At 42.1% G+C, this 17,846-nt stretch overlaps 1 protein-coding gene across 2 annotated transcripts; it reads right to left on the bottom strand.

The window, feature by feature from the left end:
* Positions 1–11,157: 11,157 nt before the first annotated feature.
* LOC117859238 (probable protein phosphatase 2C 5) lies at positions 11,158–15,110 on the bottom strand. Of its 2 annotated transcripts, none has more exons than XM_034742445.2 (11): positions 14,767–15,110; positions 14,548–14,676; positions 14,340–14,442; positions 14,105–14,218; positions 13,126–13,205; positions 12,959–13,012; positions 12,105–12,221; positions 11,940–11,994; positions 11,808–11,840; positions 11,623–11,669; positions 11,158–11,514 (listed from the first exon to the last, which is right to left on the bottom strand). In XM_034742445.2, the coding sequence occupies exons 1-11, from the start codon at positions 15,084–15,086 to the stop codon at positions 11,388–11,390; spliced, it is 1,179 nt and encodes a 392-aa protein (XP_034598336.1). In that variant the 5' UTR covers positions 15,087–15,110; the 3' UTR covers positions 11,158–11,387. The 2 variants fall into 2 exon arrangements, with proteins under 2 accessions (XP_034598336.1, XP_034598337.1); XM_034742446.2 differs by having other exon boundaries at positions 14,105–14,215; positions 14,767–15,105.
* Between the last annotated feature and the right edge of the window lie 2,736 nt (positions 15,111–17,846).

Raw genomic sequence — 17,846 nt, forward strand, 5'->3', positions numbered from 1 at the left:
TCGATCACCGACGACATGATTCCACGACAATGGCACGCATGGAGAGGATGTGAGCCTGCTACATACTTGTGCAGACGGCTGGCCTCCTGCCTCTGCCTGCCTGTGCAGTATGTGCAGGTCCAGATAGAATTGGAGGATCTCATTTCACTCGTTTCGCCCGCCCGTTCGCCGGTACGACGGTGCAGGCCAATTGGCATCTCGGCATGTCACCATGCTGCGCGTACGTGTCATGGGGAATCAAATCCTTCCGCTGCGCGCTGTCGGAAGGACGGCGACGGATCGGCCCCCATTATTGATCGTTTCCGATCTCGAGCGAGCTATAGCCGATCCGCTCTGCGCCCACTCCTATAATTTTAAAGCTCAGAGCCCTCCAGCTAGCGCTGCCACTTCTTGGAGCCTGATTTCGACCGCTCCATCCATTCTTCGATGGAACTATTCACCGCCCATGACCATGTGTGCAAATGCTATCCCCCTGCCAGGGATTCCTGCCACAGCATGTATGACGGTTGAATGAAAAAGATCTGGATGAGGTGACGGGGATGACAAACCGTGCATTGAAACTAGTTGTTGTTGTAAGATTGGAGACCCATCTCGCTCGACCACGCCCGGTGATTCGTTCCGCGATTGGACATGCATTGGAGACCAAGAACTTTTAGTAGATAGAATACTTAAAAACACCACATCACCGTGCTCGCTCTTAGTCTCCACAAATCAGCCTTCCTGTGCTCACTTAGCTTTACATGCATGGAATTTTAAACTATATATCTCATGTATTTTGTTACCAAAATTACCAAGCATGATAGAGTTGTAATTCCAAAGTGAGAAGCAGAATTTCGTAGTACTCCATCTACTTCAATTATAAATCACATTCTGAATTGTGAAATTACAAATTACCAAAGAAACGTTAATGCCATTTGGCATTTGCATTCATTTGATGCCTCATATATATATGCCTTCTTTCCACAACTGGTATACTAATATCTGTAATATGCTCTCTAATGGAAACCTTGACAAATTAATAATTTCTCCAATTCAAAATATATGGTACTGATAATGTTCACAAGATATATAATTGACTAGCAATTTCTATGGAAAACTCCTATTTTCACCCTCCAACTATAGCAGAAGTCTGATTTTCAACCCACAACTACAAAACCGGATAGTGGAGGCCATCCAACTGTCAAAACCAGGCAAATTTGGCCCTTTGGATGGTTTCTAGGGTGGTTTTCTATTTTCTAGAAATTTAAAAAGTTTTGGTTTAATAAAAAATTCATAACTAATTCATTTCAAATCCAAAAAATGTGAAGTTGGTACCAAAAGTTTTCTAAAAATGTAGATTATTTGTTGGTACTCAATTTGAAGTTGTTTACATCATGTTTATTACTATTCCTAGTGTTTTATTAAGGAACATGAACAACTAAGATTCAAATAATGCCAAATAGAACACCAACTTGATATTTTTTTTGAAATTTTTGCACCAATTTAATATTTTCTAATTTGAAATGAATTAGTTATGAATGTTTTAATTAAACTTAAACTTTTAAAATTTTTAGAAAATGTAAAACCACTCTTGAAACCACCCAAGGGGTGAAATTTGCCCAGTTTTGACAGTTGGATGGCTCTCTCTATCCGGTTTTGTAGTTGTGGGTTGAAAATCAGACTTCTACCATAGTTGGAGGGTGAAAATAGGACTTTTTTCCTTATATCAAATATAATAAAAAGTAGTGCCAATGAACCACCTAGTAATAACACTCCCCCGTTCCATGAAGAGTGCATTTATAGTTTTTTCAGACACATTAGTATTATTGCCAAATGACCTTTGTACCCTTATTAGTTACCCAAGTCTACCTATTTGGAAGTCCTGCCTTTCGTTTTTTTTGATAGTATAAACCACATCATACAATGCAATTAAGGCTAGCAAAAAATCTGTTTTGGCCGCTTGACGCAAGATAATTAAGTAGGTCCAATTTGTGCTCCAGTTTCTAAAGAACTTTTTGTGGATTTTTTTTCAAACATTATACTAAGGTCCCGTTTGGTAGGGCTTCTCAAAGTGCTTCTCCACCGGCTTTTGATGAAGCCCTACCAAAGGGTCAATTTCAAAACGGCTTCACCACCAAAGCCGAGGAGAAGCCGCAAAATGGCTTACACTAGAGAGGAGAAGCCGAAAAAAGTGGCTTCACCGGCTTCTCCTCTCTCTCCAAGCATTAAGTGATCATAAAATTACATATATTGCCATTGAGAAGCCGTTTTACCAAACGTTTTGCAAAACGGCTTCAGCTTCACTAAAAAAGCCACTCCACCGAAGAAGCCGAAGCCGAAGCCGTTTTATGAGAAGCCGAAGCTCTACCAAACGGGGCCTAACAGTTTCATGACGATGGGGGAGTATATTACAGTGTTAATCTATGTTATGCTTTAGATACATATTAATGATCAAAGCTACTTTTTTAACCGGAGGAGGAAAAGGACGTATACATATTTGAAATCAAATCACTACCAGAGGGTAGAACGTTCCTAACGGCCAAAAACCGTCAAGAAAGCCTCAAAAATTGTCAAGAATATGATTCCTGACGGTGGGGAAATGACCGACAGGAGCAGCTAGTCAGGAAATAGCCGACATATGCATCTAATCGGCACTACCATAATCGATATTGCTGTTACTTGGTAAAACTCCTTAATTATATATTTCCCTTTTCTGTGAATTAAATTCCGTGCTCCGACATTGACCGACACGCTGCATATTAGAGACATAATTTGAAGCTCTATATCACAAATCAAAGCTCTAAGTCACGATATCTCACGCTGCTTCCGTCTTTGGCAGACCACGTTTGCCGTTTGCATGCATGTTGTAGCAGTCATAGGCGTCTAGGTGCAGGCACGCCGCTGTCTTTGACGTCCCTGATTTCATTCCTCAGGTGACTTTTAGAGACGATGCATCGATGAGGACATCTTATATTCTCTTCAACGGGGATAACGAAGACGGGCAGCCAAGGATATGTACCAGTACTAGTGTTGAATTCCTCGTGTTACGCCGACAGTTGTTATTCGAAAGTTGACCGTATAGAAAGCAACAAAGTTTTGATACACAGATATGCATGCAGACATCACCCATGATGCAAGCACGTCGTGCTGCATGGGCTACATGCATATGCAAGCACGCCCTCTGTTAGATTAGAAAAACAAAACATAATGAACTAATTAGAGCATATATATAGAATGGAGGTGTTTAGATTAGATGCTTAGTCCAAAAAACTTTCATCACATCATCTGCAATTTTGCATGCATCCAGTGCTTAAAATTCAATAAGATGCTTAAGTTTGCACCGGTGCCAAATATGGGCTAACATGCAAGGTGGTTGATTCCGACCTCGTTCTGTGCTTGCGCTGCCACCATTACAGATCAACATGCTCGACTCACCTCCATCTGCGCTCGAGCACAGCTGCAACTACAAGGCATGTGCTAAGAGCTCTCATGCATGCAGCCCCCACCACTGCATTTTTGTTCTTCTCATGAGTACGTTAGCTATATGTGGAACTTGATTGAGCTAATGGAAGCAGTCAAAAGCATTGCGAACTGGATTCTCCTAATTAAGTTTCATGTCATGCTCCGCCTCTAGTGGCACCATCAACAAGTTTGTGTCAAGAGGCAAAGCAAAAAAGTTGTAAAGGTGGTGGGTCCATCTGATGCAAGAGTAAAAAGTTGAACGATTTTCCGCTTAGAGGTACTTACCTAGTACTAAGTAGTAGAGCAGTTCGAGAGATGTCCGATTCACCAGCCTATGTGAGAGATGGCTAGTTAAGTTGTAGCCAACCTCTTGGAATCGTAGTTTTATTATTTCTTTGCATCTAGACTACTAAGACTTCATGTGAGAGAAGGGAGAGAGGCAAGCTACATTTCTTAATTTCCTCAAGAAAGATAGGGCGATATTCTAACCGATACTCTTGTATACGGATTGACTACATTTAGTCCAATTACTCTCGGAATTTGCAAATTCATGTTGATTTAATTTGAGTCCTCTTCTTCGGGTTTCTTTCTCTGTTTGTGATTTTTTAAAGCTTTTTTCTTGGATTTTTTTGTAACTTACAATCAGGAGCAATTTCGATTGATTTCTTGGATGGATTCAATGCTATGGCATATGGGAACACATCTCTTCATTGATCTTAGACCAAATCCCTTCACGAGCACTTCAAATGTATGGATGTTATCCAAAGTTGCCTTTCCTAGAGTTTTCATGAAACCTGGTGAAATTTTTGTTTACTCCTTAAAACTTCTTTGGATTTAAAGATCATTTGATTGGTTTAATTTTTGGAGTTTTGGATCTTTGATTTTTGAGCTTTTTTTCCCGGCCTGTAGTGTGTTCGGTCCAAAGCTCTATTGCGTGATTTTTCAGGTGTTCTTCATCTTCAGCTCTATGGTTTAGATAATTAGATCACATCTTCCTAGTCAAGCCGAACTTTTGGGAAGTGGTGTTTGCATATATGTTTCTGAAATGCTCTAATGGTCAGACCGAGCGCGTTAGATGGAGGGGTTTGGAGAAGTTTTGCTTACATATTGTTGCATTTCACCGCCATTTGCTCTTCACTACGTATGGTCAAACTCCGCTCACCGCCACCTGCATTTGCTCAATGAGCATAATTATTTTATTTTAGAAGTCATTGGCAAGCTACTCACATCAACCCCTGTTGATAGTGCATCCAATTTTTGGAGCACAAAATCGGGATATGGTTTTCCTCAGAGCTAGCGTTACTGCTTAGCCTTTGATCAGTCCGAACTTCGACACCTGTGCGAAGAGATGGCCTTCTAGAGTTTTGGTTCGGTGAACACATGACATGCATGCAGGGACAGGTGAGAGATTTGAAGATCTAGGATGTAGCAGATGGCACAAGCACATAGGGTGATGAGGCGGATCGGACCACCTGTCAAATTCCTATTAGCACTCATGCAGATTCCCGCGCTATACATTGGATGCATGAAAGAGATATTATTCTCCAATTTAATTTATATAAGGTTCAAAGGTGTGCATGGGCCATCTGTGGCTTTCAAGAGCATGTGATGCGGCTGTTCGATGATGCATGCTTGGAGAGCACAAAAGGTGAAAAGAAATATTTCATTATCGAGTGATATCTAAAAAGGACATTATCATGTTTATCCTCATTCAAAAAGCAAAGAAATTAAAATTGGGAGATGCATGTAAGACCTGAAAAAGAACGAACGAAAGAAAGAAAGAAAAGCTACCGCATACGTAATGGCAATGGAGTATATCGCAAAGGACATGAAGATTAATGATTCTTTTGCGAGTATGTCGCAAAGGAGTACATGAAAAGTAATGATTCTTTCAAACTGATTTTACTCGTTCAATTATGTACTCTGCGGCAACTGTCTATAGAGGTTAGGGCCAGAAGAGGGGGAGGCAAGCATTTGTAGGGTTGTGGGAGGCAGGGATGGAGCCAAGCTTTGTCCTTAGTAAAAACTTTTCTAACTCAATTTATAGAAAAATGTATCAATATCTTCAACATTAAATTAGTTCTCTTGATTCCACTGTGAAATATATCTGTATAGTCCATTTATTTGGTATTGTAGATATTATTATATTTTTTATAAACTTTATCAAAGTTAGACAAGTTTGATTCAGGACAAAATTAAAGTGAACTATAATTTGGAACGGATAGAGTAAATTGTATATGTTTGCATTATAACAAGAACACGAAGCTTGACACCTCAAATTTGAGTAATTAATTTACCACCTATCCGACCATAATAGCAATCAACGCCACCCTTCTTTTGCATTTCTAGCTCCGCCTCTGGTGCGAGGACTACTAAGAGAAATATGAACGCAGTGAACATTCATGAACATGAGTACAGATCTGGGCTAATAACAAGTTGGTCCTTCTTCTTCGATAAATAAACAAATCCATGATACTGTGAATGCAAATGGCACGTAGCATTATTGTAATAGTGGTGCTGATGACGACCATGGTTTGACGGTGAACGGGAGTTAGTAAGAGGGAAACTAAAGTGAGATGCCCCGAGCCCTCGCCGGCTTTACGGGCTGCCCGGGAATGGGATGCCCACTTGCAAGATCAATCGAATCCACACGTCGATCAGGCTCCAGCAGCTGATGATGAACATAATGGACGAACGGATGGATAGATGGGAGGTTAGTCACTGGCTTAGCGTTGCTTTGCTGCTGCGTGCTTGGGCATAGAATTTTGTGGTGATTATTTCAAGAAAAGGATTTTGGTGGTGGGCCTTGTTGACCTCTCCTTTTCTTGGTTTTCCTCATCCCTCCTTGATCCCTCCCGGCACGGGCTCCATTATTGCCGCAACATATTGTTCCTTGATCCCTAGGTAGATGGAGATGTCTGGTGAGAGTGATGCAAGAGCTTGCTAGGAATATGGGAATTCCTCTCCATTGGAGAAAAATTATTCAATTCCCACATGGGCAGAGAAATATTCCTATATTCCAGACGAGATCATGAGGAGAACAACTGCGTATATACGTATATATAATATACATGTGTAGCTTTAAAGTTTAAACACATGCCATACAGGCAATAATTTGTTTACAAAAGACTGCTACAGCTTCCAGCATGTAAGGGAGTGTTTATTCAACATGGTGTTTGTGTTTCCCTTCTTTTCTCAGACAACTTGATGATAGGGGATCTATCTTTGTCGGAAGAAATCAATGTCAAGCCCAACTTACAAGTGTTACCAACTTGGAGGACCTAGCTTACATGCTCGCAGCTAGCTGATGCATACAGCCGTCCATTCTCCATCCTCGAGCAATATTCTAAGTATGTACAGTTGATACATCCAGATGTAACTGCGTGAATTGGTAACTGTCTAGTCTGACAAAAATGTTAGCTGCATGCACAAAAGGAACAACTCTAAAGAAAAAGCAACTAAGTGCTTGATAGATTCTTCCCTTGTTGACAGCGCATCTTTTTTTCTTTCCAAGTCCCCATCTCTCCCATTTTCCTTTCCTCCTTTCCAGGTTAACCTTAGAAACAGTGAACATTTGTTGATGACGAACAGTTGTTGGGGGAATCCTTCTGTTCTTGTTATGCGTTTCCCATTATTATCAACTATCAAGTGCCTTATCCTGCCTACACAAATAGGTGTCTTAAATAGTATTATCCTAGACTATCCTAGCTCTAGGCATGCTCTAGCTTTCCTGATCAATCTTCTCAATGATAACATAACTGACATTCAGTTTGATTCTTAGCTTGAAGAATTTTCTGAACCTCTTTTCCTCAATCATCAATCTTTTTTGTCTTGAAAATATCTCTTGCAGATAGGTTTATTTTGTTGGAGGAGCCGTTTTCGGGCCTTTCGGCCTTCTAGATCGTCATCCTTGAGATAACCTTATTTACTTGGAAGTTGTCTGGTTCGCACGGATAAGTAGCTCAGAGAAACCATATACACCAAAAAATTTGCATGCCTAATCAGGGGCACCAATTGGCAATTTGTTAGCTAGTCTATATTTTGGCCTGAAAAATGAGCATACACAAACTGGCATTGGCATCGAACAAATAAAGGCAAGTTTTATGGATTCGATTGGTAGAGCTTAATTTGGCTAAAATAATTGTAGCGAAGTATGACAAGCAGGAAGCAGACACCTCTAACCCACTGTTAGAAATGCTGAGTTATTTTTCCTTTTCGGTTACGTACCTATCAGTTTTGAGTATTCTTCGTTATTTGGTAGTCTAGACGTTATAGCTAGTCGTTCTCATCTGAGCTTGAAGATGCATTCATCTAAAGTCATAGTTGGATCAGGTCATCTCTCTCCATCTACGGCGGAATCCATCCATATGACGCCACCAAGAAATCATTTTGTCACAACAATCCCTTTCCCAAGATTGTCATCAAACTAGTAATTTTATTTTTTCAGAAAGGACTAATAGTCGCCCTTGCATATGTATGCTAATCTACAGTTGTGTTTATATTTGCTCAGATCCGTTTTTGGTCACAGATACAAAAGGAGAGCGTTCGTGCAACGATGAAGTGAGCATGCTGCATGTAGAAACAGCAGTGATGGAGATCTTCGCTAATCATGGATGGATGTCTTCTAATAGGTTTAGCGTTTAGTTATTGCTGTTTCAGTTGTTACTTTTGTTTTCAAAACTGGTGTTGCTATTTGCTAGCATTCGTTTATCAGCCGGAGGTTGGGACTTGTGTAATAATGGATGGTTGAGTGCACAACTCATGCAGAGGCCAGAATAAAGACTATTTCTTTTTCTTAAAAAAACAGTTTTAAGTGTTTTTGCTGTGGTGGCAAAAGTTGAAATTTTGAAATAGAATCTTTTGTTTTGTCGTGAATCCCCATCAGGTATAAAGGGAGCATTTCTGTTTCTATAATATATGGTAAAATGGAAGTGCTAGCGCCAGGACGTTCGATAATTTTGTTTTATCGGACACTCCGTCGCAACATTGAAAAATAACTATTGAAACATCAAAAACCAATACTTGCAACACCAAGGATTGCAACACCTTTACGTGCATGAAACATTCCGAATTGCTTCGTGCAACATTCAAAACAAACACATTGCAACAACAAAAAAAACATTTCTTACAACATTGCAACAATGAAAGAAGAAGAGACGAAACAAAGAAAACAACTATATGCAACATCATGAACAAGTTGGTGCAACACCCGATTGCTGGCAAGTCAGACTGTTGCAACAGATGAAACATCAAAAGCTACCGTTGCAACACCCAAAAATAACTATTGCAACACCATGAGGTACCTATTGCAACACTCAGATCCACGACAACCAGCCTGCCGCCGAAGGTCGTCCACCATGGCCGCCGCCCGATCCTTCCCCGCTCGGATCTCGCCGGGGTCGGGGAGAGGGCCACTGGATCCGGTGCAAAACAGATGAAACATCAAAAGCTACCATTGCAACATCCAAAAATAACTATTGCAACACCATGAGGTACCTATTGCAACACTCAGATCCACGACAACCAACCTGCCGCCGAAGGTCGTCCACCATGGCCGCTGCCCGATCCTTCCCCGCTCGGATCTCGCTGGGGTCGGGAAGAGGACCACCGGATCCGGGGTGTTGGGTGCTCCCAGTTGGTTGAGGACGCCAGAGTGGGGGGAGGGGCGCCGCCAGGGTGGGGGACGAGGTTCCCGCGCGCCGCCGCCGGGGTGGACGAGGAGGACACCGGGTGCGGGACGAGCCTGCTGGGGTTGGGGAGCGTGCCACCGCCGGGATGGATGAGGAATACGTCAGGATGGAAGGTTGAAGAAGGAAAGGGATGGGGAAGAAAAAACCGGTAGCGCTTGCAACATCCAAGAATCCCTACTGCAACATCGTGAGATACCTATTGCAACATGGCCTGATCCTTCCCCGCTCGGATCTCGCCGGGGTCGGGGAGAAGGCCACCGGATCCGGAGGCGTTGGGTGCCCCCGATGGGTGAGGATGCCGGAGTGGGGGAGGGGCGCCGCCAGGGTGCGCGAGGAGGATGCCGGGGTGGGGACGAGGTTGCTGGGGTGGGAGAGCGCGCCGCCGCCGGGGTGGGCGAGGAGGATGCCGGAGTGGGGGAGCGGGTGGGGGACGAGGCCGCCGGGTGGGGGAGCGCGCTGCCGCCAGGGTGGACGAGGAGGACGCCGGGGTGGAAGGTTGAAGAAGAAAGGTCACGGGAGTGGAATGGGGAAGAAAAAGAATGGTGAAAATGGATAGATAGGAAGCGTCAGATATTTTTGGAGCGGAACATCCGACGCGTCCGGACGCTCGGACTGTAGCATTACGGACGGTAAAAAAGTCCTCATGCAAAATTATCAAGTAATACTCTCCACGCTACATATACACCTGTATGAACTACTTATGCATGATGCATCAAACCAGCCTGACTTCTGCACAAATATACTATCGTCGGTAGTTTCAGAAAAAAATGCTATCGTCTGAGATGCATCGTCCCCTTCCCAAGTCATTTTGAAGATTACATGTTTCCATATTTGTTGGTCAACATCATCTTGTAATTATTTAGCTGTTCAGCTGTTGCTTGTTGCATTTCCTAAAAAAAGAATCAATAAATCTGTGACAAATATAAACAGATTCATAGAGTTCTAATCATTTTTAGCTGCCTAGAGATGACTCTGAAGAGTCAATGACCCTAGTATAGGGTTAACGTAATTTTGATGGTTGAATGATAACATGGTTGATGTGAATAACAATGTTTGCCAGTATATAAGACATTAAAAGATCAAAGAAGACAGTAAAGAAATGCAGCCATCAAAACCCGGAAATTCCACTCACCAGGTCTTCTGGTGATGGGGTGCTCACCAGTTCGTTAACCCGGTGAGTTCTTACTCACCGAATGTGCAAGTGATGAGCAAGATGCTCACTGGATTGATAAACACAATGGAGCAATCCCGGAAGGGTTGAGGATCCAAAGCTTGACGAGAAAAATGTGGCACGGGATGATCCTGTGATACACCAAAGTAATGCACCATCCAAGTCCACAAAAGCTTTGCAAGTCAGACAAAATGGCGACAAGAGTACCTCAGTGGATGTTCTGATGAGGAGTTACATTGGATCAATGAAAGATCTGCTGATGAGGAGTTCATTGGATCAATGAAAGATCTGGTGATATGTTCAAATGACCAACATCTAGTCTACTTGTACTCACCTTCTATAGAAAAAAGAAAAGAAAAACATCGGTGCACATCTAGATAGAAACAGTATAGGTCTGCGATTGAGCTTTTGTTTTTAGAAACAGAGGGGTCAGGATGCTTACACGCTCCTTGCACATCAAGACTCTGAGAGGAGACAGATGGTGAAGGAGTGACGTACCAACGGCTAGCCAAAGCCAAGGATCTTTTTTAGTGGCCGTTGAGGGCATTGGTTTGCATATTGGTAATCATACAAATCGCCGTCACGACCGCTGCGCCCCTCCAGTCCTGCGGAGGGCCGTCGCATCGTGGGGATGAAATTGGAGGAGCAGGGCATTTAGTTCAGATCCATCGGCTGTGATTGGCCAGGATATCAATATATGGGCATGCGGAGAGTGGTGGACTGGGGGCCAGAAGTTTTGCTTTTGATGAGAATTTCAAGGCGAGAGGGCCATCTTCTTTTATTATTGAACCTGATACTTTCTGCAATGGCACAAATATATTTCCTGAGCTTTCAGTTTCTCAACATCACAAAGCAAAAGGAAATCCAGACATATAATTCATTTCGTCCCAACGGACTCAATGCCACTCAGCTGTTATCAGCAGGAGCTGAACTACAGGATCTTCGTCGGTACTTCACATGTTCACAATTATCAGATAGATTACCCTATTAATCAACCCTATAAGAATGTACATATATTTGCAGCTATACAAGCGGAAGATGCAATTCGATAAGTAATGTACACATCTGAACAGAACTAGTCCTACTTACTGTAATGCAAGGAATGACGAAAACCAAATTCCTATTGAGACAAACCCTAGAGTCACAACCGCTTGACTTAGTTCCAAGAACAAGTTTGGCCTTTCAACTGGCAACGCCTTCCAGTTCGTCCTCCTGCCATTAATTTGTAGGAATTATAAGCAAACTTTGCAATTGATGCTGAAGTAGAAGCATGCATACAGCAGCAACCAAACTACCAATTAAAAGTTTTCAGATTAGTACCCCAAGTCAGCTATGACTATGCTAATATTGTCTTGTGACCGTTCATCCTGCAATTGAGAATAAAAGGAAGAAATTAGCACATCATTTTCGGTTCTGGAATGAACACCAATTAAATTATACTCAAATCAGCTTTACGACATATAAGAAAGGACAACAGAAAAGATGAATGTGGCAGGCATTAATACCAGAGCTTTTTGACCAAGTGCCTCACAGGCCAACTACACAAACCAAATGAACAATAAGTGAAATTACAGAATCAGCTGCAAAAGGGATGATTGTGACTGTTATAGTTTTCTGAGCTCGGATAAACTGAATACCTGGACATCACCATGTTGACGCAGTTGATCTCTGACAAAAGCTACAGCTTCAGAGCTACAAAAGACAGTCAATTTACATGTAGAACATCTCAATTTGAATAATGAATAACAATATTTTAAAACAGTGGAAAACTGTAGATAAATATGAAATATATTTGGATAGACCTTTTAATGTAATCCCAAAGACCATCAGTAGCTAGTAGAACAAATTCCACATCTGGTCCAAGCTCTATCAGAGATACATCAGGTGACGATATTATTATATCCTCTTTAAATTTTATTCTGCAGAGACAGAGCTTCAACGACATTAGAAGCGATAGACCTCAATGAGCTCGTTTGGAAAGCGCACCAACAGATCTTAAAAGTTTTAAGTTGTGCAATTGGAGTTTTTTTTTTCAATACTCTCTTTCGATTAGAAATCTGAGGTTGTACGGCCACCATAACTGTAAATACCACCGCCAAAAGACACAAAGATATGTTGCATAAATAGTTTACTTGATACTGAGCATATACTAGAATCAGAATAAATTAAATGGTTCAGAGCCATATCCGCCCTATACCCTGAAGAACATAAGATCTAATTAAAGATATGTTGCATAAATAGTTCACCTGATGAATGATCTATTTTGTGGTGAGCATGAAGGAATGACTCTGGTTACCATGGTTTAGAGAAAAATGGACAGGAGTTGCAAATAAAGTACTTTTCAGATAGCTCAAGGAAACTTGTGAAGAACTCAGTTTCCTCAAAATAGCAAACTTTTCTGATGCTACAAACATAGAATTACTGTAATTTTTCAATGTGAAGTGATTTATTTTATTTGTCATGTGCAATGGTACACTTGCTAATACATGGTTTTATGAACTAACCATGAATATTGGTTATTAAATAACCTTTAAACATGACATGAACTTTGAGAGTCAATACATGCTAGAGATACATCTGGCCTAATGAATGTCTAAACAAAGGTGGGCATGTACGAATATTCATTGAGTACGAGTAAAGGCTTTAAGCACTTTACCGTGAGATGAACTTTTCAGTCCACCTTCCTTCTTTAACTCCTTTCATCAGCATCCTGTATAAAACCATAATGGAATGTTAAAGATTAAAGAAGTTGCTATTGAGAAATAATGTGGTAAAAGGAGTATGTAATGCATGGACAAAGTGCTGTGGGAACAAGAGACTAACTCATTCTTTCGTGTCTTAAATCTTATATCCCCAAAAGCACGAGATACAGAAATGTCTCCACATATGCGCCCATCAACAATCTGCAGCGAAATATTTCAACTTTGTTAAAACAAGAGTCAGCATGAAGGTGACACGGCAACAAGATCAACACAGTAGTAGCAAACACAAGCAATTCAGCATACCGTTAACTCCAATTGAATGTCTAAGACTGCTTAATGTTGCAACTATTATTCTTTGCAATGTATGAATCCAGCCTTAAGAAACATAGTACAGCTATGGCAATTATCATCACATTATTTAGTTTGCATGAATAGCACCAACTAATCAGTAGTATTAGTAGCGATTAGTACAGCTATGGCAATTATCATCACATTATTTAGTTTGCATGAATAGCACCAACTAATCAGAAGTATTAGTAGCGATTAGACTGGAATGTGAATGTAGAATGTGCTGGTATCAATATAATGGTTTATATCCACAGGATAGATTAGCTATGTTACAGATCACAATAGGTGCAGCAGAAAAATTACTTCAAAATTGTGCCCTATACTGTTTGTTAGCATTGTGGCACACCTGTTATTGACACAGTTTTTAGAAAAAAATTTATCACATATCTAGCAGATGGTTTGTCGATCACAAAAGGTGTGGCAACAAAGCAAGGCACCAAATGCTACTGATGTGCTATAAATTTTGCAGGACATTTGTTATCATTGTTTACAGATAATGGAAGAAAGTATCCTGGCCTCAGCATCGATTTGTTATCATTGTTCTTATATAAATGGAAAATGAACCGAAACATGAGGGGGAAAGGAACATGTTCTTATTCTTTTTTTTTTTTTGCATGCGAGTAGTAAGGAGCAAAGAATAAGGTTTTGAAACCACCCTATAGTAACAGAGTAATGAACTTTATGAGGCTGCTAATGCATTAGTCTAGAGGCAATATAGGATATCGAGCAGAACTCTGGCAGAGGAAACACACCCATCCACCTGCTGCTCTGATCCGCTTGACCTCTTCAAGGGACGTTTTGTTGTTCCCGTATGGTCGATGAGAGCCGGTCAAAGCTTCAGGTCTTCCATCACGGGATATCACCTGCTAATCAAGATATAAAACTACCTTGTCATCATCACCAGAAAAGTAAGCTGTGGAGTCCTATTTTCACTTGAGAGGCATAACAACAGCATGATACTAGACAGGTAGAGAGAAATGTCGGTACCAAGCAAGAGTCCCCAATGTGCGAAACAACAAGGACATCGTTCCTGAGAAACATGGCCGTGGCCGTCGCGCCAGAGTCGTCGTCCTTCTCCATTTGCTCGAGCCTGAAGGGAAGCAAAAGCATAACAACATGTATAAACAAGCAGCAAGGAATTGACAAGCCAAAAGAGAAGGCAAGAAAAAACTATCCTACAAACTAGGAGCCTGACCAGGTGGAGAGCTTGGCGTCCACCGCAGCGAAGGCACGTTGGATGGAATCCGTAATGGCCTCGAGATTCTTGGTACTGAGTACCTTGCCACCGTCCAACGCCGCCGCGCACTCCTTGTACAGCTCGTCCCTGAACCGCCACGACCGTGAGCAAAGCAGCCAGGACGGAACTGCATTTAATTGGGTAAAAAAATAGTAAGGCAGTGGGTTGGGGGCGTGCCTGAGGAACTTGACGGCGGAGAAGCCAGCGTGGCCATCGAATACGGCAGCGAAGGAGAAGCCGTCGAGGAGGCAGCCCGTGCGGAGCACGACCTCGTCCTCCATCTCGTCGCGGGCGCCCTGCAGCTTGGCGCTGCCCCACCTGATGGCCTCCAGCTCCGACGACGGGGGCCCCGCGGCCGCCACGCCGCCCGCTGCCGTCGCCTGGCACCGCGCGCCACGGCCGCAGCACCGGATCCCGACTGCGGTTGTGGCGGCGCCGGCGCCGGCGGTGAAGGTGGAGGGCGGCAGCCGCGGCACGCGCGGGCTCAGCAGCGCCATTTTCGATTTGATCGTGCGCGGCGCTGGAGTTCGGTCGGGGAGGGATAAGAGGCGAGCGGCACCGCACACGAAATTTGCGTCTGCGGCGGAGGCTGCACCGTGGGTCTGCCACGTCACGTCGTTCGCTGCTAATCACTCGCTCTCTCCTGTCCAAAACACTCGTAGTCAGTCGACACCAGCGGCGACCTGGGGTAGTACAGGCACCTGCAATGCAACGTTCCTGCAGTACACACGTACCGTGATCTCATCTCGTACGGGTTACCCTTCTCTCTTCTCTGTCGAGAGTTGAAACAAGTTTATTTAGGGCGCTTTGGTAGCGCTTTTTAAAGTGATTCTTCATCGATTTTGGTTGAAATTCTACTAAAGGAACAACTTCAAAACACTTCTATCATCGAAGTCGAGAAGAAGGCACAAAACAGCTTACACTAAGGTCCTATTTGATAGAGCTCCAGCTCCTGCCAAAATAGCTCCGGCTCCTCTGGTGGAATGGCTTCTCTAGTGGAGCTGAAGTCGTTTTGGAAAACATCAGGTAAACCAGCTTTACAATGACAATATGGGTAATTTTATGGTCAATTAATACTTGGAGAGGGAGGAAAAGCCGGTGAAGCCACTATTTTGTGCTCCTTTTCTTAGTTTTCTTAGTATTAGCCGTTTTGTAGCTTCTCCCTGGCTTCGGTGGTGGAGCCATTTTGAAGTTGCTCTTTTGGTAGGGGCTTCACCAAAAGTCGGTGGAGAAGCATTTTGAGAAGTCCTACCAAAAGACCCTAAAGAATCCATGTTGCCATTAATTACCAAAAAAGTAGCTTCACCGACTTCTTCTCCCTCTCAAGTATTAATTGACTACAAGTATCCTTGTTACCATTGAGAAGCTATTTTACCTAACATTTTTCAAAACAACTTCAACTTCACTAGAGAAGTCACTCCACCAAAAGAGTCAAAGCTAGAGCCATTTTGGCAGGAGCTGGAGCCCTACCAAATGGGATCTTACAGTTGAATGGTACGACTAGCGGCTTGCGAGAAAGTAAGAAGAGTTGTTCAGTATTGAATCTCACCCATTTTTATTTACCTTAAATTCTCAATCGACTATTATTATTCTTTTAAACATAATTAGAAGTAATGCGCACAAATATGCACGGAAGCTCACCCTCATGGATAATACGTGCACAAAACGTTACCACTATGAGCACCCTTAAGAAATTGAACCAGCAAATTTAAAATTTAAACTAGCGTCTTGATGTAGATGGACATGTCACCTGTCATAAAAATAGCATCGGTTAATTTTTAAAATAAATTTAGAAAAATACGAGCATATTGCCGAATCGAGAACTCGAAGTCAGGTGAGCAAGTTTTACCATAAAACCTCACTCACTATGTTACGCTCAGTTCGTTATTGAGAAATAACATTGAAGTGCGCAAAGCTGTCCAATCCAGCTCGTCAAACCTGCAAGCTGGTGTCTATTGAAGTCCACAGCAACCCAGAGTCCAAACCTAACTCAACCACGTACCATGTGTTAAGTGTTATTATGCTTCTCATAATCAATTTAAAATATAGATAAAATCTAACTATGTCTTGTCTCACACATCGGATCAAACTCTTCTTCACGTAATATGATCTTAGAGCATTGTTCGCTGCATGACTTAAAGCATTATTCTAGGTTTTCAAGCCAAAATTAATATAAAATACTAGCCTAATTGATGCGTACCGTGTCACTTACATATATAAGTTGTAATACCCTCAACTTCAATTTTTGAATTTCTACATAGAACTATACTTTTATTACACATCGGAATCCAACTCTTATTCATTGGACCATCCCACACAACCCATGTAATCCTAGAGTCTACAGATACACACAAGAACCCGTGTAACTCTCGAGATAGGTTCGTTTTATACCATGAGCATCTTCGAGAGATTGACTTCGTTGTTGATGAGCATGCCGCCGATAATGCTGATTTATAAATCTAGAAAAGTATAACTACTTGTGCTGAGTAGAGTGCCCAAAATTGGTTAGACAAGTTCCACCATAAGCAATTTTACTAGCTGACCTACACTTAGTTCACATAAATATTCATGTGTTGATCAATCTTTCCAACAAGTCGGTGTAGCTGATCTGCTACCTGCATTATTCATGTGCATGTGCTCATCTATCTTTCTAACTAGTTTTTATTCAAACTTAAATTTTGCATGGTCTTTTTATTTGAATTATACATTTGTAAGGATGTTATCGGCAACAGCTATAACTCTTCCTGGTTAGAGTGCTTTGAGAAACTTTTTTATTGAGAGGAAGGCATGGGTTTTATTTGCTCTGGGAAGGAAAAATAAGCATGTTGGTCCTTCAACTTTGCAAAGAGTAGATTGATGAGCATCCGCACACTAGCAACCATGGGGAAATTGAGGATGGGAATATGGACCTAAGGACAAGGTTGACTTTTTGGAATAGTCTCATGCCATTATGGACTACCACATCAGTATAAGGATGAGTTTGATCCTAAAACAATAGTTGAGGGACTATGTTGGCGGATTCAAAAGTTGAGGGATGATTTGATCCTCAGGGAAAAATTAAGGGATCAAAACGCCTGCTTTCTGGGAAGAGTTCACATGTTACATTGTCGATACGTGGAGGATCATGGACCCAAACCTGGTTGGAGTGCTGCTGTATGTCCGAGATGTCTCTTGGACCAAATACCCAACAGCAAGACTATTAGCCCGGAAAGCCCACGTCGTGGCCCAACAGCCGTTTTCTTGCCCACGTCCGCGCA

The sequence above is a fragment of the Setaria viridis genome, chromosome 5 (assembly GCF_005286985.2).
Source record: "Setaria viridis chromosome 5, Setaria_viridis_v4.0, whole genome shotgun sequence".
Lineage (NCBI taxonomy): Eukaryota > Viridiplantae > Streptophyta > Magnoliopsida > Poales > Poaceae > Setaria > Setaria viridis.

What these genes read in the sequence shown, in the direction of transcription:
- LOC117859238 (XM_034742445.2), bottom strand. Translation starts at nt 15,086, where the DNA reads ATGGCGCTGCTGAGCCCGCGCGTGCCGCGGCTGCCGCCCTCCACCTTC. An exon ending in GTCAACATGGTGATGTCCAG is followed by an intron (nt 11,841 to 11,939) that starts GTATTCAGTTTA and finishes TGGTTTGTGTAG; the next exon opens with TTGGCCTGTGAGGCACTTGG. An exon ending in ATAGTCATAGCTGACTTGGG is followed by an intron (nt 11,515 to 11,622) that starts GTACTAATCTGA and finishes AATTAATGGCAG; the next exon opens with GAGGACGAACTGGAAGGCGT.